The following is a 22,529-nucleotide window of genomic DNA, read 5'->3' on the forward strand; positions in this document are numbered from 1 at the left end:
AAATAGCCATATAATAAAACCCTACATACTTTGTGCAAACAAGGGGAGCTGCTCCTTTTTAGCTTGCTCATTTCAAATGCACCCTTTTCCCCCTGTCTGTACCCTTTATTGTGCATGATTCTCCTGCTTTTCTTGTCATGTGAAAAAACATAGTCATTATCATGCAAGGGTATACAGTGTGGGAAAGCAATTATCCAGTCATCAATTCTCACATATTACTGCCCCAGTGATTGGTTTCTTCCACTCTCTGCCTTCTTCCTGACCATCAGTTCGAGCTTCCCCTTTCAGTGAGGAGAACTGAGCTGTGAGCTTGAACAATGGCATTTCTAAACTTGAGAAACAAGTACCTGGTGCATTCATGCCTCTCCCTGCTATATCCTGACATGAACATAACCTTTCCAGTTTGCATAATATGCCATTGTTGCAGAAAAAGCCATGACAACCAAGCTATCACTTGTGATTGGTGAATTAGACAGCCCAAGCCAAGAAAAGGAGGTAAATTACCACTGAGTCACTGGCTGTGGCATTTTGACAGCACCAAGTAGGAAGGTGGGAACTTCAGCATTTGATGCTGTGGCAGTGTGAATAGAGAGCTATAAATTCCCAGAAGTGCCTCATACAGTATCTGGTGTCTAAGATGCTTTCCTGGGTACAGTGGAGATTCCTAGAGGTGTAGTGATGCTGGTGGAAGTGTGTGAGACATAGCTCACCATGAGCATTATGACAGCTCCTGTTATAACATTTACCCCATGCATACTTATTGTGGTATTTATGACATGTCAAACCAATTTCAATAAAATGTGATTTTAAAAAAGCATGCCTTTTGTGCAAGTACGCTGTGATTAGCACAAATAGTAGCAACCCACAGCCATCTTGGGCGAAGGAATGGAGGGGGTGGATAAAGAGAGTTCATCTAATTTTTGGATGCATGCCCAGAAAGCTGTCATTGGAAATAGGGTAGTTTTATTAGTCATTGAGTTTCCGCCAAAATCATTTTAAAAAATACTAGCTCACCCATAACTGCAATTTAAAATCATGCAGAATGCAGTTGCAAAAGGTTAAAATTTGAGAAACATATTCTGATTTTCAGACTTCGCACCACTCCCTTCAATAGGAACATTTGGCCCTCCCTGCACACCTTTGACTTCTCCAGGGGATAAGAAAAAACAATCTGTGATTTTCCCTTATGTTACTTTTTTTGGCATGCCTCTGCAGAGAAGAAAAGGGAGGATTTTCTCCCTTCTGTGATTGGGAAGACAAAGAATACTTTCTAAATATAATAGAATAGAATTTGCAATAGAGGGAGATGTGCTTCTCCTGTGATGTACCTCATATAGTTAAATATCTCCACTACCTTCTCCCCAAGAAATAGAAATCAAATACTAAAGAAATGATTAAGAGTACCAGTAATGTTTCATGTTGTTTAACATATACGTGTACCTATAATATGCTAGTCACAGTATAGAATGTAGATACTATACATGGTACATTTTAAGTAGAATGTAAGCTTCAGGATGGAAGGGACTATCTCATTTTTTCCCTTTGTATGCTTAGCATCTAAAACAGTGCCTGGCACATCAAAGGCACTAAATAAATGCCTGTTGATTTACTAATTGGTTATAACCGGCACAGCCAACATCCCTAGAAAAGTCAGGTTTTTGTTACAATCACCCTTCCTAGTTAGGTTTAATTTTAGGAGAGTTGAGTGAATCTTACAAAACTTCAGTCCTCTCTTTTCTGAAAAAACAAAACAAAACAAAACACATTTCTTCTTCCATTTAGATACTTTCTGTGTAAATAGGCAATTTGCAAGGGGTGGGAGTGATATGCTTCACTCCTCAAAATAGAACAGTCAGATTTTCTATGCAGTGCAGAAACATGCTAAGAGCTATGTAAAATTTTACTTGGGTCTCATTAGCCCATGACTTTTACTGTGAGGGTTCTGTTTGTATAGGTCAAGTGAGTTGGAAAATCTTGCCAAGATTGAACTCAGTGGTACAGTTTATATACAGAAGATGTCTGTGGCCCAGAAAATGTTATAGTATTTTTATGATTAAAATGACTTATAATCATAAAACATGTTTGATAGTTACATAATCTGAAATCTATACTTCTTAGCTGGGAGACTACTCCTAGTACTATTGGATAATAGCTTGTCATTCTTGCACGTTTGGTACCATATGTAACATAGAGCGTTGGGTCAAAATAGAGTGATGAACTCCTCCCTTAGAATAATAGAAACCTAACATATTTTGGTCATATGAGATGGAATAGAAATATTTCAAAACAATGGATAGTGAGCACTTTGATGTACATTTTTGTAGAAATACGATGTCTGCATTTCATACTAATAGAACTTTCTCCTGATTATAGAAATACAGTGGCAAAGGAAGGCAGAATAGCTTTTTGGTTAGAGTTGGATATCTTTTTGGATAGAGAACCAGCCTTGCAGTTGGGAAAAACTAGTTCAAGTCTTCTATCTGACATCTATAGGCTGTGACATTGGGGACATCATTTAACTTCTCAGTGCCCCTAGGCAACTTTTAAAGACTAAGGGTTGCGAATCTTCATCAGTGAAGGGAGTTTCTATAATAGGAGTTTTCTACATTGATGAAACCAGAGGTTCTGAGCAAACTCTACCCCAAAACATGCATTATGATGTGAATAGGTTTTCACATTGCTAGCTTTTGTGCCATATGTTCTGAACTACAGTCCAGCAAATTTCATTATGTGATTTTATTTATATATATCAAAGACCCCCTCATCATCTTTTCAATCCATCTCCTTACCCCCCCTTCTGCTGAAGGTACTGCTACAGCATTTTTTTTTGCTATAGCATTTTTTAACTTAAAATCACAAACCCCAAGTTCGAATCTTAGCTCTGTAGTTTAATGCATGTATGACAGTGGACAAGCCACTCAACTCTCTGGGCCTTAGTTTCCTTAAGGAAATGAAGGAAAATGAAAGGGGTTGGACACAGGGGTTGGGAACCTGCAGCCTAGAGGCCACATGTGGCCTGATGCCCCTAATAGCTCTTCAAGCTCCAGATCTTTATGTGTGCATGTTCACATACACAGTAATGGCAGGAACAATACTTGAGAATTCCAGTAGCCATTGTGTGTGTGTGTGTGTGTGTGTGTGTGTGTGTGTGTGAAAAATCACAGTATTAAAAGTCCATAACAATAGTTACCACATAGCATGGGAATATGTGAATTCACATAGCTAATTGTGCACTGAGGATCATTGAGATTTTGAATATTAGGCTGACTCTAGAGCTGTATGCCTAGTGGTCTGATCCAGAGATCTTCCAACACAGGTTAAATCTAATGGTATATCAAGGCTAGCTTTGTTCATCTTAAGTCTAGTAGCATCCCTCTCATTTTTCAGTATTTTTCAAAGATCACAAACAGTGAATCAGCAATCATATCCACAAGGTATTATAGTACTGTTGGATAGAGTTTGCGTGGGCTTTGGTTGAAATTCATCTAAGTATTCTGTCAGCATCTCTCCCTACTTAGCTGGAGTTTCAATTCCCTAGTAGCTATTTTTATTATTTGCTTCCCAGTGTGATAATAATTTTTCTTGGTATCAAAAATATTAGCTAAGTCCTCAGTTAACATAATTACACAATTTTAGGTTTGGAAGTATCTTCAGAAGCCATCTAGTATAATCTATACCATGGCAGAAGCTATATTGTAATACAATGAGGGGGGGTTTTCTACTTCCCAAGGTAGCCCATTCACATTTTGGCTACCTGATCTTTTGTACATATCTTTAAATACTTATCTTTCTTTTCTTCCTCACTGTAATTTTTTTTTTGTATGTGTCCTGAGAATCTAAATCTTGAGGGTTTCTTTTACCTATCAAGTGAATTTCATTTGTTCAAATTTAGGGCAAGCAATCCTATCTATATTTCCTCAGGATACTTTAAAATCTGTTCTCCCAACGTCTAGTGTATAAGTAAGGAAGGATGAAGGATGGATAGAAGGATGAATTGAGGTGCCCAGTTACGTACAGAAACTTTGAAGTACTTAGAAGGAGAATAATTTCTCTTAACACAATTTAATGCTTCTGTTTCTATGATTTCTTGGATGTGAACACTGAAGAGATTAAACTTCAATTCAATTATTTTAGAACATCTTATTTACTGTGTGAACATACTGAATAGATATTTTTATCTTTTTAAAGAAAATTAAAGGAAAATTTCATTTAATCCTTACTGTCCACAGTATCCAAATTTGCCAGAAATTCTTTAATGGGATCTTAGTAAACTCCAGCCTATTCAATGGCTCCCTGACTTACTCATCATCTTCATGTTTTTTTCTATTTGTCCATCTCAAATGTTCACAGGGATTATTTGTACCCAACCTGTGATGGAGCATTCCATGCTCATATTGCTCTGATCAGCCACAGTTGGACGCATTATAACTCAACTTTAACATAGCGATGTCATTTTGGTCTTCTTCATGAATGAAAGACAACAATCAACCATTAGTCACTAACTCAATTCCTTCTAGCTATTCTCTTCTGATATTACACATGGTGAACATGTTTGTGAATCTCTAGTAAAGCAAGCCACCCCATAACCAATGGCAAATGGAAAAAAAAATTGGTATGACTTTCAATTCAATGAGCAAGTATTTAGTATTCACCTACTATAATCCCATACCAGGAACTGTGTCAGGTGCTGGAGACAAAATGAAAACAGCCACTGTCTTCAAGGAGCTGGCATTCTGCTGGCAATTCTTAAAAGTCTCACATCTGAAAGGGAATGTACTGTATATCTGTCTCTAAGCATTGCTGCTGTAGCCTTTACTATTCTTTCAACTAAATAGGCTAATTTCCAAAGGAACTGGAGCTTTTTCCTCTTCTAAATAAACAGTGACCTGCTAGGGTTCTATTTTCTTATAGAATTTAAATTCTCTTCTCTTCATACTCGTTCTTTTTTAGGCTTATGAGATCCCTGTGATTATAGGTTTGGTGATCTAATGTCACTCCACCCACACTTCCAGTGATCTGCCTCCCAATGAATAAAGTACAGTACTGTGCATGGTGAAAATGGGGGGTGAGGGGAGGATAAGGTAGCAGAGATAATGAATCATTAACTATTCCTAAACCCATCTCCCTGTATTGTTTTATGCTTTCATTTTTAAAGTGTTTACCTGATTGGGAAGGATATTAATGGTTCAAAAATTCAAAGTTCTTTGAATGATAGAAAATGAAGGGTCCCTGAAATGTCCCAGAAAATCTTCCTTTTCCATGTACTTAGATGAATGTAGGTGTTTCCTGATGAACATCCAGAACAGTGATTTGATCTGTCTTGCTTCAATAAAGAAATAATGGAATCCCATTATTCTTTTTGGATGATAATCCCCTGAAGTAACAAATCTCAGTACTAAAATTCTGATGATACATGACATAATTCCCACTTAACATGCCATGTTCAGTGAATATTTTCAAAGGTCAAAACTGGGAAACTATAATTTCATTTACTAGTCCCTCATCCTTTTCCCCACCTCCTTAAAATGAGTGTTCCTTGAAGGATCTGTCCTTGGCCCTCTCTCTTCCTCTCTTTCTACCTTCTCTCCCTTGTCAATCACATTCAAACCCCTAACTTTGCTTCTACTCTTCCATAGGCTGCCTTATCTCCATCTCCCTGTTTCTTTCCCACCCATATCTCCAACTGCCCATAAAACATTCTGGGGCACAGATTATCTTTTGTCTCTCTTTGTATCCCCAGCACTTAACACAGTGCCTAGGACATAGTAGGTACTTAATAAATATTTACTGATTGATTGATCTCCACCTGGATGTTTTACGTAAAGCTCAACATGCCCAAAACAGCTTACTGTCTTTTCCCAAAAACCTACTCACTTTGACTTCACTGTTTCTGGAAGAAGCATCACTATTCTTCCGGTCTTATTGGATCATAGATTAAGAACTCAAAGAGACCTTTGAGGCCACCATTCCAACCTCCTTTTACAGATCAGGAAATGGAGACTGAAGGAAGTTCAGGGTCTTACCCAGGATTGTGTAACTAGTAATTGTCTGAGGCAGAATCTGGACTCAGATATTCTTAACTCTGAGTGCAGAGCCCTACCCATTGTCCCTACCTAGTTGCCTTTTCAAAATCTTGTTTAGAACTTTCCTTGTTAAAAAAAACAAAAAACCAACCAACAAAAAGCTTACTGGTGTTTCTGATTCTTCCTTCAAGTCAGTCAATTAGCAAATCACATTGATTTTGCCCCAACAATATCTCTTGTAAACATTCTCCTTCTCTTTCCCCACTACTAGCACACAATTACAAGTCCTCATTAATATTTATCAGAGTATTATGGTAGCCTCCTGACAAGTGTTCCTATCTTCACTGTCTCTGCCCCTGAACTGCTGCTAAACTTATTTGCCTTATGCAGAAATACGGTCTTGTTACTTCTGTCTTCAAAAACCCTCATAGGCTTCCTAATTGTTGCTGAGGGAAGGTCATAGAATTTTAGAGCTAGAATATACCTTTAGAGATCATCTAGTTCAACTGCCTTATTTTACAGGTGAGAAAACCGAGGCCCTGAGACATATAGGGGCAGCTAGGTAAAGCACTGGATAGAGTGCTGGGCCTGGAGTCAGGAAGACTCATCTTCCTGAGTTCAAATCTGACTTCAGACACTTATTAGCTGTGTGACTCTGGGCAAGTCATTTCATCCTGCTCACCTTGGTTTCCTTATCTGTAAAATGAGTTGGAGAAGGAAATGGCAAACCACTCCAGTATCTTCGTCAAGAAAATTCCAAATGGGGTCACAAAGAGTCAGACATGACTGAAATGAATGAACAACAGAAGACATGTAGTAGCCTGGGATCCCAAAAGTAGCAGCAACATTGAGAGATCCTGAATCCAAGTGTTTTGATAGCAACCAGTGCTTTTATGTAATACTTCCTCTAGTACCTCCTCTTCCTATTCAAGGCTTTCCACAATCCAGCACTGCCCAGTTTTTCAAGAATTCTGTTGTATCATACTTTACATATTTTATATATAGGGAAGAACATTTTAAGGTACAAATTCCATATTATTTTTACAAAAATACTTTTGACCTCACAGGTCTCCTAAAATGGTCTTGGGATGGTCAGGAGTCCATGGACCACACTTTGAGAACCACTGTTTGCTCCAAGCAGAACTACTCATCATCCCCTATTGATGTACAATATTTTGCTGTCCCTTGGTCATTACCCATACTGCTCTTCCTGCTTCCCTCAGGAATCAGTTCAAATCTGACTTTCTGCCAGAGACCTCCCTTGTTTCTCCCAGCTGCTAGTCCCTTCCCTCAGATTGCCTTCCACCTATTCCACATTTATCTTGTATGCACCTGATTATTTTTGTTTGTCTCCCACATTACATTGTGAACTTCTTGAAGGCAAATTGCTTTTGCTTTTCTTTGTTTCTCCAGTACTTAGCACACTGCCTGGAAATTTGTGGTTCAGTTGTGTTCCACTCTTCGTGACCCCATGGACTTTGTCCATGGGGTTTTCTTAGCAAAGATACTGGAGTGGTTTGCTATTTCCTGCCCTAGTGTGCCCCCATTTTACAGATGAGGAACTGAAGCAAATAGGGGTTAAGTGATTTGGTCAGGGTCACACATCTAGTAAGTGTCTGAGGCCAGATTTGAACGCAGATCTTCCAGGCCCCATGTTCAATCCACTAGATCATCTAGATGCTTGGGTATAAATGCTTGTTGACTGGCTCATTGACCACCTCCCCTTCATCTATCAAATTCTACTCAGCTTTTTATAACCTACTTCAAATACCTCCATTTGTTAATCATTTCCTGGTTTCATAATTGAACTGGCCTTCCTTTAGAAGACTTCACATAGCACCTTGGTCACATTTCTCATGAATTCATGTATTCCTTTGTATTATAATTAATTTTATATTTTCATAATCCACAAATAAGATGTAAGTTCCATGAAGGCAGAGAATATCTTATCTAATTTTTTTTATTCATCCCATCCTTTTGTATAGTGCTTACACACAATAGATACTTAATAAGTATTTGCTGGATTGAATCTAATTCAAGTTTTAGTCTGGGATTTCAAGTACCATTAGTGGAAAGAGCACTGAAATTGGAGTCAGGCGCTGAGAGTTCAAATCCTGATTCTGTCATTTAATAGCTGTATCATGCTAGGCCAGTCATTATTAATGAGTTGATAAAGGAATAGATGTCATGCTTATCAAATTTGCAGATTACACAAATGTAAGGAAGGAGAGTTATATCTTAGGTTTCACAGTAAAAGTCAAAAAGATCTTACTTCATTAAAAAACAAGCTGATGAATGCAAAGTCTTACAGTTTGGATTTTAAAAAATCAACTGAAGCACAAGATAATAATGATATTAATAATAATAATAACAGCAACTAGCATTTGTATACCAGTTTAAGGTTTGCAAAGTACTTTACAAATATTAACTCATTGTATCCTTGTAATAACCCTTGGAGGTAGGTGCTATTCTTATCCCTGTTTTATAGATAAAGAAACTGAGGAAAATAGAGGCTTAAGTGACTTGCCAAGGGTCACATAGTTAATAAGTGTCTGAGTACGTATTTGAGCTCAGGTTTTCCTGACTCCATGTCTAGCCTTTTACCCACTGTACTACCTATCTGCCATGGAGGAGATGGTAGTCCTGAAAAGAATTTGGAGATTTTAGTGAACTCCAAGATACATAAAAGATAACAGTGTGATATGGCATCCAGAAAACATTCATATGATATTAGGTAGCATTAAGAGAGCCCAGGAGTAGAGTATCATTTTGTATGTTCGTTTTTCAGGCATGTCTGACTCTCTGTGACCCCATTTGGAGTTTTCTTGGCAAAGATACTGGAGTGGTTTGCCGTTTCCTTCCCAGCTAATTTGACAGATGAGGAAACTGAGGCAAACAGGGCTAAATGACTTGCTCAGGGTCACACAGCTAGTAAGTGTCTGAGGCTTGATTTGAACTCGGGAAGATGAGACTTCCTGATTCCTGGCCTGGCCCTCTATTGCACCACCTAGCTGCCCCTTACTGTACTTGGCCCTTATCAAGTCATACTTGGATTATTGTGCTCAGTTCTGGGTGGCACTTTTTAGGAAGGACACTGAGAAGCTGGATATTATCCAGCAGAGGGGAAATGACCAGAATGGTGATGGTAAAGGGCATTAAGATGATTCTGTATCCATTCCATTCAAGCAGTCACTTAGTAAGTATCTGCTTTGTGTCAGGCACTATCCCAGGCAGTGAGATACAATGACAAAACAAAAAACAGTTCCTGCCCTCAAGGAGCTTACCTTTCGATGTGGAACTGAGCATGTTTACTTTGGAGAAGAGAAGACTTGGGCTGGGGATGATTGATAATTGTACTCAAGTATGTGAAAAGCTGTCATGAGGAAAACATTTATCTTCATTTGCTTGGATTCAGAGGGCAGAACCAGGAGTGATGGGTGAAAGTTATAGAGAGGCAGGTATAGGCTAGATAAAAGGAAAAAAACCATTTATGACGCAGATTGCCTTGGGAAGTAATGGGATCCCCTTCATTTTTTGCTCAGTTATGTCCCACTCTTTGTGATCCCATTTATAGTTTTCTTGGCAAAGATACCGCAGTAGTTTGCCATTTCCTTCTCAAGCTCATTTTACAGATGAAGAAACTGAAGCAAACAGGGTTAAGTAACTTGCCCAGGGTCACACAGCTAGTAAGTGTCTGAGGCCAGATTTGAATTCCAGAAGTTGAGTCTTCCTGACTCCAGGTCCAGAACTCTATCTACTAGCTGTCCCCTCCTTCCCTACATATCTTCAGTTAAAACCTGGATATCTATTTGCCAAGTATGTTGAATCATAGAGACAATTCTTGTTTAGAGATGGGTTGGGACAGCTAGGTAACATTATGGGTCATGGACTTGGGAATAAGGAAGACTCAAAGCTCAAATTCTGCCTTAGATACTTCCTAGCTATGTGTTCCTGGTCAAGTCACTTAACCTTTCTGTCTCAATTTCCTTATCTGTAAAATGGGTAATAAAAGCATCTACCTCACAGAGTTGTTACAAAGATCAAATAAGACTCTGTGTGTGTGTGTGTGTGTTTGTGTATGTAGCTTTGCAAACTAACTACATAAATGCTAGCTATTATTATATTATTTATTATTATGGCCTCGGATGTCCCTTCTCTTTTTGTGATTTGTTTTTTATTCTATGAAGTCATTTCCCTTCTCCGAGGCTTATTTTCCTTATCTACAAAATAGGAATAATAATATTTGAGCTACCAGCCTCACAAGGCTGCTGAGTGAAATACTTCGTAAACTTGAAAGCTCTTTATAAATGTGAATTATTATTATGATTATTGCCAATAACAATAATGTCCACCAAATGTCAAATTAGATCAAAGGGTGTAAAAATGACCCCTTATGGTCTGCAAAGCAATGTTCAAATTCAACAACTATCATATAAAATGAGGAATTAAACTGTCCAAATAAAATGTCTCATTTCTAGTTGCCAACTCCAGCTTAATAAGTTGTGACTTTGAAATATGTTAGGATAATTACTGCCACAAAAGATAACAGTTCTTGCAGCAGAAGCAATCATCCCTATTCCATCTTAGCAACCTCTCATGAGATCTCCTATCCAGATCTGAGTTCAAGATGAAAGGGCTTTTAGGAAAGAGATTTACAGAGGACATTTCCTGAGGTCAGAAGTAGCATATTGATGGAACCAACTTGAGGAGGAATTTTGTTCCTGATATTTGACACTTGCACTGTCACCTGGTCTGTGGGAAACTCAAAGATGCCAATCTCTAGGGCTGTCAATCCAGTCACATTTGTCAACACTTTTTGAAAACGAAAAGCATAAAATAAAATCTGCCCAGTATATGAACAGACGGTGAACTTTTTATTTCTACAAGATTTGGATAAGGCTTCATGTAGTTGAATCCTAGCTAGTTTTTTCTTTTTTTTTTTTTTTGGAGAGAAGAAAAAAACTGTTAATATTTTAAAGTTGGTAAGCTCTTTGTGATAATTATATATGTATATATAATATAGTATTATATATCCATATATATTAAATATTACTTCTTTAATAATTTAAAGCAAAGTAGGTTTCTCTCTCTATATATATATATTTATAATATTTATATTTAGTGGACTATATATTGAATGTATTGCCTCATGGTTGGTTTTTAAAAAACAAAAATTTTCTGAGGCTGACACTGTTGGAGTAAGTGACCAAAGTGATAAGACTTTTGTTTTGCAAAATGAAAAACCATGGAAAGGAATAGGTAGATTTGGAGCATCCATGAAAAGTGATAAGGTTTGGAATAGCCCATCAGTATTATTGTGAATAGAATGCTAGGTTTTGAAATTTACACTCTGTTTGTTTCTCTTTGCAGAATTTACGAAGAGGATTACCTCAGGTTCCCTACTTCAGTCTCTACGGGGACAGAGAAGGTGCTCATGAACAGCAAGGTTCAAGCCTTTTCCCTGAAGGTCCTAATGACTATGTCTTTAGTCATCTTCCACTCCACTCTCAGCAACAAGTGCGAGCTCCTATTCCCATGAGGCCCATTGGTGGGATCCAAATGGTCCACTCCATACCCACGGCCATTTCAGGTTTACATGCTCCGCCCACAATGCCTCTGCCAGTGGAGGGCTCTGAGGAAAAGCAAAGAGCTGCAGCTGAAACCATTGCTAGAGAACCCTACAACATCTCCCAGCCTCATGAGAAACGTTCTTCTCATGCCTTGCACTCATCTGGTCCACCCAGCACATCCTCTTCCCCCCTACTCCTGCTGAAACAGAGCACTTCAGAAGACAGTCCAAATGCCACAGAGAGGGAACATGAGGAGCCCATACAGACTTGTACAAAAGCCATCGCCTCTCTCCGCATTGCCACAGAAGAGGCCAATCTGCTTGGGGCAGATCAGTCGTCAAAGGCGCTGGAGCCTCATCAGAAACCCTCAGAAAGTGCACATTTGAGCATTAGACACTTTAGTGGATCTGAGCCAGGCCAGCCCTGTACCTCAGCCACCCACCCTGACTTGCACGATGGTGAAAAGGACAACTTTGGTACATCACAGACTGAATTAGCTCATTCCACATTTTACAGTAAGAGTTGTGTGGATGTCCAACAGTTAGGTTTTCATAGCCGAAAAGAATTACCTTCAAGCACACAGGAAGGCAAAGATACCGCATCAGAAAGGAGTCAACTACATTGATCAGAGATGCATGGAGACTTTCACCCATACATTTACCCATTACTTTTGTTTTTGTTTTCTAGAGATAGAAGTAATCAAGTTTATAGCATGCCTGTCCTAAGTTACAGTAGTTTGCTATTATATATACTTTTGTTATATCAGAAAAAAATTAGTTAAAACAATGAGTCATCACGAGCCTGACCAAAACAAAATTTGAAATTCTCCTTTTGGGTCTGGTACTTTTAAATTGTACAGATGTTTGTGCCTTTTCTTTACTTTGCTTATATTCTTATAAGCATTTTTTAGCAGTAATTTGTACATATTTTAGAATTTGTGTATCTGCTTTGTAATAAATGTAATTTCTTTCCTTTTTTGGACACTTGGATCTAAATGATGTAAAGCAAAAACAAGCATCAATATATATGTGAGGTTGCACTAAAACATATTTTTATATGATTAAAACTGAACAGCTTTTATGTACAGCTCCAATTCTGTAATACTAATATTTATTTACTTTGTTTCATAAATTGTACATTTTTTCTTAATGTTGTGGATTGCTTTTCTATGTGAAGCATGGGATTTACTGTTGCGTAATTAGAACAAACTGTATATTGTAAACAAGATATTTAAATTAGAGTATCTTATCTTATTCTGCACTCATGCATTAGTTTAACAAAAGGATAAAGGATGTATCTGTCAGTTCTTAACTCTTGTATTTTTTTTTGTCTCTTGTTTGCTGGATTGACGATAACTTAAGTGCTGATTGTGATTTTAAACTGATAGTACCGTAAAGCATTAAAGTAAAACAATGTGCTATTGTGAGTTTTTTCAAAGCTTTATAAATCAGTTATAAATATATTAAAAAGTATTTGGTCTTATGTGAACATGTTGATCTATATACTCATCTAAAATATGGGAAAACATTCCGCCCCATGTAAATATGTACAAGTGCATCACTGGTACAATTTTATGGAACTCAGTTGGACACTAGGTTGCCAGATACCTATATGTGGGAGTGTCTTTAAAAATTAAAGGGACAAAGCACATCCAACTGTGTAGAACTTGGTTATCGGCGGGCCCGGTGGCGTGGCTTAGCAGTGCTGTGCATTGCCAATGGAGAACACCTGAGCTCAGAAGTTACCTTGGTTCTTGCTGCACGAGTTGGCGAGTGGAACTCAGGCACCTTATAGACACGTCGTACATGAACTCTGAGGGGTGGGTGTGGAGGCAGGAAAGGCTCATGGAGGCCTGCTCACCAGCCCCCTCCTCATTCCTGTTAGTCCGTCCACAGAGTAAATAATTGGCTTTGGGGGAGGTCACTTTACCCTCTGGGTTAGGGGAAACGTGTCAATGTCCTGGCTTTCTGGTAGGGGAAAAGGGTTAATGGAAAGAGAATGTAGGGCCTGAAGAATGAGATGACATAGAGAGAGGGAATCATTCAGAATGGTTTTCAGTTAGGAAGGTGTGAAAGTAGAGAAAATTTTGGCTTATAGGTTTGGAGAAGTGGAAGAAGCAGGAAGGAGTACGATACAAAAACACAACCTGGGTTATCTTTGTTCTATTTTAGTGGATTATAATTCTGTGAAACCAAGTTTGTATATTGAATTACATTAAGGAGTGTTCTTTAAAAAGAAATAAATATACAATTACATGCATGAGGTGTCTAGTTTTCATGTGTTGTTTTGTTTTTTAATTTCCAAATTTGGTTTCTGATAAACCTTTAGTGCTACAGTATGTTAGCCTATTTGCTAGGTTCTGCCATTCCTGGGAAGTGGTAGATGGGTTTGAATTCATCAGGAGAGGGGTTCGCCCTTTGGCTATCTGCCAAATGACACGTGAATAGCACTAATCTTTTAGAAATACAAATTTTGAGTCTATACTTAATAGTATTTGAGTTTTATCCTTGCCAGATTTCTAGCTTATTGTAATAATGGTCCTATACCCAAAAATAGAATTACTATAAATTAACTCATCCAAGGTTGAAGAAACATGTTTTTATTTACTTCTGAGATACCTGTAGTGTGTCAGTAAATGCCAAAGGAGTCAGAGTTAAAGACAAAGGAACCTTTTTTTTTCTCTTTCAGTCCTACCATCTCCCAAACTCCATATGCCCAAAACTCCATTGGCAAAAATTTTGTCAGGTTCACTATGCTAATGAACCATTAATGTACCATGCAAAAATGACCTTCAAGTCATATTATTTGTTGTAAGAGTGAAATCTGATAGTATTGTAATGGTCAAGAGCTCATAGATTTTCCTCTCAAAATGATGGATTTATAACTTACCTATCTTAATTGAGGGCTACAAAGTGATGAGTGTATCCTCAATTTGGGAGCAAATTGTACACCTACCAGACTCTCTTTCTTAGACAATATTCTCTGAAGATGGACAAATTTTATCAAAATCCCTGATATAGCTCTGTCATAGGCCAGAATCTTAGAAGACTTTAACCTTGTGTATCTACATAGCTTGTTCACAATCGGATAGATTTTATTTCTGATCCAGCCTTGCAATTTGTGGATTTCATTCCTATCGATTATTTTGTTGTGCCCATTGTTGCAAACTCTTGCTTGGGTTTGGTATTCTGGAATATTCTGGACCATCTAATAACCCAACATCTTATTCCAATGTTTTAAACTTGGATTTTTAAGAGCTTTATAATATAATTTCTAGAGAGTGGCAATGAAGAATCCTATTTTTTGTGGATATGGATCACAATTACTAAAAAATAAGAAATTTGCATTCTTCATTTGAGAAGTGGCTAGAGGACTGGACCTGGAATCCAGAAGATTGAGGTTCAACTCCTATTTTCGACATGTAATAGTAGTGTGAACCATGGGTATCACAATCTCTCTGAGGCTGAGGTGTCACTCTTAAGGCTTATTAACTAAGTTATAGAAAGGCTGTGATCATCAATTTGGAGTTGGAAGGAACCTTAGAGGTCATTGAGTCCAACCCCATCATTTTATAAAGAGACTGAAGCCAATGGAGGCTAAATGAATGCCCAAAGTCACACTGTTTGTAACTGTTAGAGCCTAGGGTCTTCCTGACCCCAGGTCCAAAGCCCTACCTGTTTCATCTCTCAAGATAAAACTGTCTTTGGGGGCTTAAAACACAAATTTATTTTTTAGCATTAAACATTGCTTAGTATTATAAAGATGTTTTTACTATCCTTGCAAAATGCATTAATATGGTCCTACCATTTTACATGTCACTTTCCCCTCTGAGGCTGTCAATTGATCTGGATCATCTCAAAGCCATTTTTACAGCAGCTGGCTAGCAAAGGTATCGTAAGTGGCAGGGATGTAGCACATCCAGTATTTTAATTTAGAAAGAGTCAATAAGTGTTATTGTTTCCACTCTGCCATGATTTTGTTTTTCACTGGCAATTCAAAGTAGCACAGGAGCTCAGATGTCAGGTTTATTTGACAGTAGCACAACAAAGGTTCTCTTCAATCCTTTTTAGAGCTCCATGCATCTATATTTCCATATTCTTAGTAAAAGCCCTAGGAAATTCAGTGGCTAAGAAAAGTTTGTCCACTATAGTAGGTGCTCAATAAATATTTGTTGGTTGGTTGATTGGGAAAATTCCTTGGAAGTTCTTGGCTTGCTGTTACCCAGGAGACAAGCAGTGATAATGTAGTCCAGCCCAAGGATTAAGTCCAAGAGTTAAGAGAGGCTATGTGGTATAGTTTAAATACTGAACTGGGGAGTCAGGAGTCTAAGGAGTTTTAGTCTTGACTCAGCCACTGTATTAGGGGAGGTGATGGAGGATCAGAGTTGCTCAGCTAATCCTGTTTTCCTCTTAGGTGGCCCAGATGAGTTTTCTCTGTATAAAAGCCCTTTCTCCACCTTAGGAAATAGTATCGCAGGATCTCCAACTTCATATTTTTGTTAGCTTTGAGCACTCAGTCAGAGACAGCACTTCTGGCAAAACACTTTTGCCTTAAATCTCTGTCTCTCTGTCTCTGTCTGTCTGTCTCTCTCTCTCCTCTGATTCTTTTATTCTTTCTCTCTCTCCCCCTCTGACTCTATCTTTCCCCTCCTCTCTCTCTCCATCTATCTTTCTCATTCTCTTTCTCTCTCTTCCTTTCTTCCTCTCTTTCTCTCCCTCTGCCTCTGTCCTCTCTTTCTCTCTCTTTTAGGCACATCTCTTTCCTTCAACACTCGAGGTAGCTTCCTCCCAACTGTATTTCCAATGGCTGCTCCATTAACAAAGATAAACTAAACATTTAAAACAAAGATAAACAACTTACTTCCAAGCAGCCACACTCCCCACAGTTGTGGCCCTTTTCTTTGTCGCCATTCATTGCCTTTGGCTGAGCTTCCACTCTCTCAGCTCTAAGTGGTTTCCTATAGCTTCCCATTCTCCATTCTGTCAGGAGCTAGGTTTTTCTTCCATTCTCTCTCCCAAACACTCAGTAAACCACAATGACCAAATTGAATGGTTACCTGGAAGCATGGCATAGCATTATTTACCATATTATTTCCTTTCTGATTCATTCAAGAGACTAATTTTCCCCTCATAAAGAGATCACTTGGTGTGTTTGTATCTTTTACAGTTAGGTTAATACCTTGACTTAGTCCCTTTTCTGTTATTAGATTTTGGGTTTTTAAGGACCACTCCTTTACATACAAACTAGCTATGTCACCTTGAGCAAGTCTCTTATTCTCTCTGGGTTTCATTTCCTTTTTCTATCACCCCTGACATCTAGAGTTCTTCCAAGCATTAACATTTTAGGACTAGAGCTCATGTTATTGAAGTCATAGCCACCATGGCAAGTAAAGAGTTGATGTAATTTTGTGACTCATTCAGGGAGAAAACAAAACCAGAAACCTATGATTGAGAAAAAGATTTGAGGAGCTCAATGATCTAAACCCTGAAGTCAGCAAATAGTTTGCTCTCCTCTGCTTATCTTGGTGTTTTGGAGGTTTAAGCTACATACACAACTCATACGCTTGGTTCCCTGGGCATTCCTGAAGCTTTTAGGTATGCCTCGCATCAAAATAAAAAAACATTAATAGTGTTTAAGCCATTTCATTCTTTGATATTAATTTCTAACCACAAGTCTTAATTGTCCTCTCCTATGTACAAATATTTTCTTATCTCACAGCAACCTTGTGAGGTAGATGCTATTATAATCCCCACTTTACATTTGAGTAAATTGAGGCAGGTAGAAATTAACTGACTTGCCCAGGTTCAGCTAGTTAAGTGTCTGCTGTAGGATTTGAACTTACGTCTTTCTGAGACCAGGCAGAATGCTCCATCCACTGGGTTACCTAACTGCTTTTCATACTTTGGAAACTGAGTGCCTATCTCATAGAACCAATATGCTGTACTTCAATAGATCTATGACCCTCCTTGCAACCACAAAGAGTGAGACCCATCAATACTCTATGCTTCAGTTAACTTTTTCCCTATATATCTATTTGTTGTCACATAGGGACAATCCTAGTGTCTTAAGTGTTGCAAGGCAGCAATTGTCTCCAAAGTGGGGAGACTATGCAGTGACTTAAGCGGGGCATGGCCTGAACCTCAAGGGGTGCATTCAACCAATTAGAGAGTGAGAATAGGGGTAAAATTCTACCCTAACAGTAACAGCCAGTTGGAGAGCTTATCTCTAACACATTTGTGCCCTTTTCCCCAATACTTCCCCCTCCCTACTTCACACTGCTATTTAAATTCCAAACCTTCAGGGAAGTTAACACCTAAACCAACCACATTCTTCAGCAGCTGTGCACATGCTACTGGGAAAAATCTGTCCCCACCCCTATTAACTCTAAGGTCAAATATTGATTCACTCTTATCTCATCCTTTCTAATTTCTATTTTTATGTAAGCTTCGTACTGCATATACTCATCAGTACACTAGTACATGAATATCATTTATAAATAAGTAAATATACATGTATTAAGGGGCATACTTAAAAAAAGTTTTGTTATAAAGTACATGCTCAGAAAAGCTTGGAGAGTTCTTCTGTAGAGGATAGAGTGCCTGATACTGTTTCAGGAAGACCTGGTTTCAAATTCCATCATAACACTTAGAAGTTCCGTGATTCAGGCAAGTCATTGAACCCATCACAGTTTTCTCATCTATAAACTGGGCAAAAATAATAGCTCCTATCTCACAGGATTGTTGTGAGGAAAAGTTAGATGCTAAATAATATAGGAAAGCATTCTACAAATATGATTAATAATATTGAATATGTTATATATAGTATAATAAAATATTATTAATAGAATTTAAGCCCAGATGCCAGGTTTAATGTTATTAACACAAAAAAATTAATAAATATCATCTGACATATCACATTGCTGACTGTCCTAAAGCCAGCTATGTAGCATTTGGGAATGACACAGTCAAAGCCTTTGATTACTACTGGAGATTCCAAAATTAGATATATTGCAAGTGCTCAGTTCCTGTCCTTGACATTGGGTTTGGGTTGGATGAATAAGGTAAGAACTGAGAGTAATCTTCCTACTCCCACATTTCTCAACCCAAGGGGGGAAAAAAAGGCCAAAACACAGACCTTCCCAGCTTAAACAGAACTTTTTTTCTTTTTTTCTTTTCCCTTCTAATAGTTTCTATTTCCACTATCTTGGGACCTTGTCAAGAGGAAGTTAGAGGAATCTAATCAGTTTCACTGTTAACTAAAAATTCAATGATATCCCCACAGAAACTAACTCCACATTTTTTAGACATGTGCCATCCCTCAGTTAAAATGTCTATTTTGAGGCTAACCCGTAACTATAAACATGAATGTAAACAAAGCTGTTGGGTGGGTAAGGGTTACAGGAACAAGTAAGGGTAGCACTGAAGACATTCTGTCCACTTCTTTCAGGCACAGGGCTGGGCAGTCCTGGCTGCTTTTAAGGTTTAACATCAATTATTGGTCATATTTCTTGGGCTTGGAGCAGTCTCAAGGGCCTCAACTGGGCTGCTTTCCCTTTACTTTTTCACTTCATGTGAATTTCTTGGAAAGCCTGTTCCTTAGTCATTTAGACTGGTTCACTAAAGCAATGGGAAGGCCAGGAAGTCCCAAAGGGCTTATTCTCTTCTCTGCCTCTCCCCTTCACTACTCAGGGAAACACCCTCTTAGGCTTATATCCTAGACTCCTCACTCACCGCCCCCCCCGTGTACTTAATGTGCTGTCAAATCCTATTGTTTCTACCTTCATGACATTTCTTAATATAGGTTCCCTTCCCTCTATGCTGTGAGGCTCTCATCACCTCAAACCTGGACTCTTGTGACAGTGTAATAGTCTTTTGATGGTCCTCCCCACTGAAAGTCTCACTTAATTTCAGTTCATCTTTCACTCAGCTGCCAAAATGATTTTCCTATAGTGTAGGTTTGACTCTATACCTTCCCCTCTATCTCTTAATAAACTCCAATGGCTTCTTATTACCTTCAGGACCAAATATAAATCCTCTGGTTGGCATTTGAAACCTTTTGCAACTTGGCCCCCTATCTCTCCAGTCTTCTTATTCTTTACTTCTCACTACACACACTCTAAGAGTTCCTCACACATGGCTCTCCATCTCCTATCAATGCCTTTGAACTGGCTATTTACCCTCCTCACCTCTGCTTCTTAGTTTTTCCAGTTAGCTGTAAGACTCAAGTCAAATCCTAGCTTCTATAGGAGGTCTTTCTCAGTCAATCCTCCCTCCCACTGCCTTCTCCTATGAGATTACCTTCATATAAATGTCTAAAGGTCTTAATGAATCTTTAGGTCTTAATAGCTTAAGTCTGCACAAAGGCTTCTGAGTTACCCACTATATATTGTACATGCATAGTTTTCATATGTTGACTTCTCCATTAGAATGGGAACTTCTTGAGGAAAGGAGTAGTGGTTTGGTTTTTTTTTTTTTTACTTTTAGGCAATTGGGGTTAAGTGACTTGCCCAGGGTCACACAGCTAGTAAGTGTCAAGTGTTTGGTCTGAGGCCGGAAGTGAACTCAGGTACTCCTGACTTCAGGGCCGATGCTGTATCCACTGCGCCACCTAGCTGCCCCCAAAAGGAGTAGTGTTTTTATCTTTCTTTGAATCTCCACTGAATAGCACAATGACTTGTTGACTGACTGATTTACTAAGTGTAACTTACGGTCAGGAAAGGCAGATAGACCACGACATGTCAAATACTCAAGGATTAATTGAAGTGCCTTTTCTCCTATGTATGTTCCAGTCAGAAGAAGAGGGAATCCTATTGGCATTTAAACATTCTAGTCATGGGTAGTCTTGCTTTTTCTTAGCACAAAATCAATTAAATGGAATGCTCCTCATGGATAGAGTAACACAGGGTAACCTGCCATTGTCCAATGAATATACAAAGCACCCACAGTGCAGCAAGTCCAGTACTTCAGTACCTCAATGCCTGAAAGATCTTTGTTTTCCTTTGTATTTCAGTCTGTCAAAACTCTGCTATACCTTAGTAGATGGTCATCTCAACTTGCTGTAGTAAAAGAATTCATAATTTGGCAGTCAATCTAGTAATGAGCTTCTCTGACTGTGGCCAAGCTGGTCATTGAACCCTAGGAATCTATAGCATAAATAAGATTACTATTGTTAGTCTGATGGTTAAAATATTCACAGGAACTCTTCATTTGGGTAAACAGTAAGGTAAATTGAAGTTATTTCTAGAAAATGATAGGATAGATGAACTTTGGTTATCTTTTTAGCTTTAGATAATTCTTTTTGTTATGGAGACCTAAGAGAATTGCAGTAATAAAATTCATTCATTTCAATTTGTCAGACATTAATTAAATGCTTGTAATGTACAAAGCATTATCCTTGATCCTAGAGATTTAAAGATAAAAATGAAAGTCCCTGCCTTCAAGAATCTTACATTCTACTGTCGTTTAGACAAGTCTTCTGCACACATTTCTTAATAGCTCGTTGACATTTAAGCAGAATAGTTCACAATTTTCATATTAACATGACTTATAAATACTCTAAAATTCAAAGTAAAAGAGATTGCAAGAATACAAAAGGACATCCAGAAGGAGTACCCCTGAAATTGTACATTAACCCCAGTGAACTTTAACTGGAACACACTTGAACTTGCAGCAGAAGGGAGAATGAGTACCATAGGAAGAAGGAAGAATTGTACCGTAACTGGTGAAATGGTACAATGGACTTTGAAGGTGCAAATTACACTACAACCAAACCCGTGTGCATGCTTTCAACACCAAAGTGACTTACAGACTGTTAATTAAATCTTGCTGCAAATGGGATTTCATTTTTGTTTTTGATGGGAAAAAGTGGTTTTATTACATTTATTTGGCTGTCATCCGTAGATCCGGCTCAATAGGAATCAAGCAAAGTTAAAGGCCTTCTGCAAGAACATATGGCTTGTTTGGGAAGAATGAGTCATAAATGGAACCAGATGCAAAAAAAGGGAGGGAAAAGGAAAAAAAGTGATAAGAAAGTAGCAACTGTCTTGAGGCAGATGCTGATGCTGTTACTTCTAATGCTGCCTCTGTCTCATTGGGAGAACATTTGCATCTATAGAGTGCTTGCCCTGACTGACCAGCTTATGACCTATTAAAATATCACTCCTTGCATTGTTCCATCTTTCTTATTCACTGTTGTCCTTCGTGGTCTTCATTCATTTCATAGCTTTGCTATTTATTTAGACTTTTGTACCGTTCACACTATTCAGTTTATTGCATAAGGGAATGGTCTTGAGAAGTGTTTTTTTCTGCTCTTGCCTGTCCTTCCATTGCCCTTTTCTCTAATCATCTGCTCATCTAAATATTCACTGACAGTTCCATCATTAGCACCAAACTGTACACACTTGCCCATGACCAAAACAACTTGTTGAAAAGTGAAAAAATAATTACACTATTAACTAATTATTTGGATAGCTGGTTTGATGTCCTTTTTTAAAAATTGAATTTATGCAAGTTTTGAATGAATTGAGCATATGCTGTGACATGATTTAGACATGGCTTCACTTTACAGACATTGTGCGGTACAGTAGAAAGTTGAAGCAGTGGACTCTGAGAGGGTCAGGAAGGAGCCTGCCAGGACTGAGGAGTTGGGGGTGGGGCGGGCAGGCAGATGGATCTACCAAGAGTCATCAAGAAAGGCTTTTAAAGTCCATGTACTTAATTGGCTCCGCCCACTGAAACAAAGCACTTACCAGATGGCAAGCTTAGAGAAGGAGGGCAGTTCTGTGGAGGTCCGAACTCAACTGATGCTGCCCCATTCTTAGTACGAAAAGATAAATAGGGTACCAGAAAGGGCCAACTGAGCTATTGTTTGGTTCCTTCCAAATCAAGTCTTCATGATTTTATTTTAAATCAGTTCCACAACATCAGTTCCACTCTCA

The 22,529-nt window shown here is 38.3% G+C and overlaps 1 protein-coding gene across 5 annotated transcripts in view; it reads left to right on the forward strand.

Moving 5' to 3' along the window:
• The window catches only part of HIVEP2 (HIVEP zinc finger 2), a 282,443-nt gene extending 268,591 nt beyond the window's left edge, over positions 1 to 13,852 (forward strand). For all 5 annotated transcript variants that reach the window (XM_078155102.1, XM_078155103.1, XM_078155101.1 and 2 more), the window contains one exon: positions 11,394 to 13,852. In XM_078155102.1, the coding sequence (XP_078011228.1) occupies positions 11,394 to 12,218 (825 nt within the window). In that variant the 3' untranslated portion in view covers positions 12,219 to 13,852. The remainder of the gene's footprint in view (positions 1 to 11,393) is intronic.
• The last annotated feature ends 8,677 nt before the right edge of the window (positions 13,853 to 22,529 follow it).

The sequence above is a fragment of the Phascolarctos cinereus genome, unplaced genomic scaffold, assembly GCF_003287225.1.
Source record: "Phascolarctos cinereus isolate Bilbo 61053 unplaced genomic scaffold, phaCin_HiC Scaffold_5;HRSCAF=322, whole genome shotgun sequence".
In the NCBI taxonomy this organism is placed as follows: Eukaryota; Metazoa; Chordata; class Mammalia; order Diprotodontia; family Phascolarctidae; genus Phascolarctos; species Phascolarctos cinereus.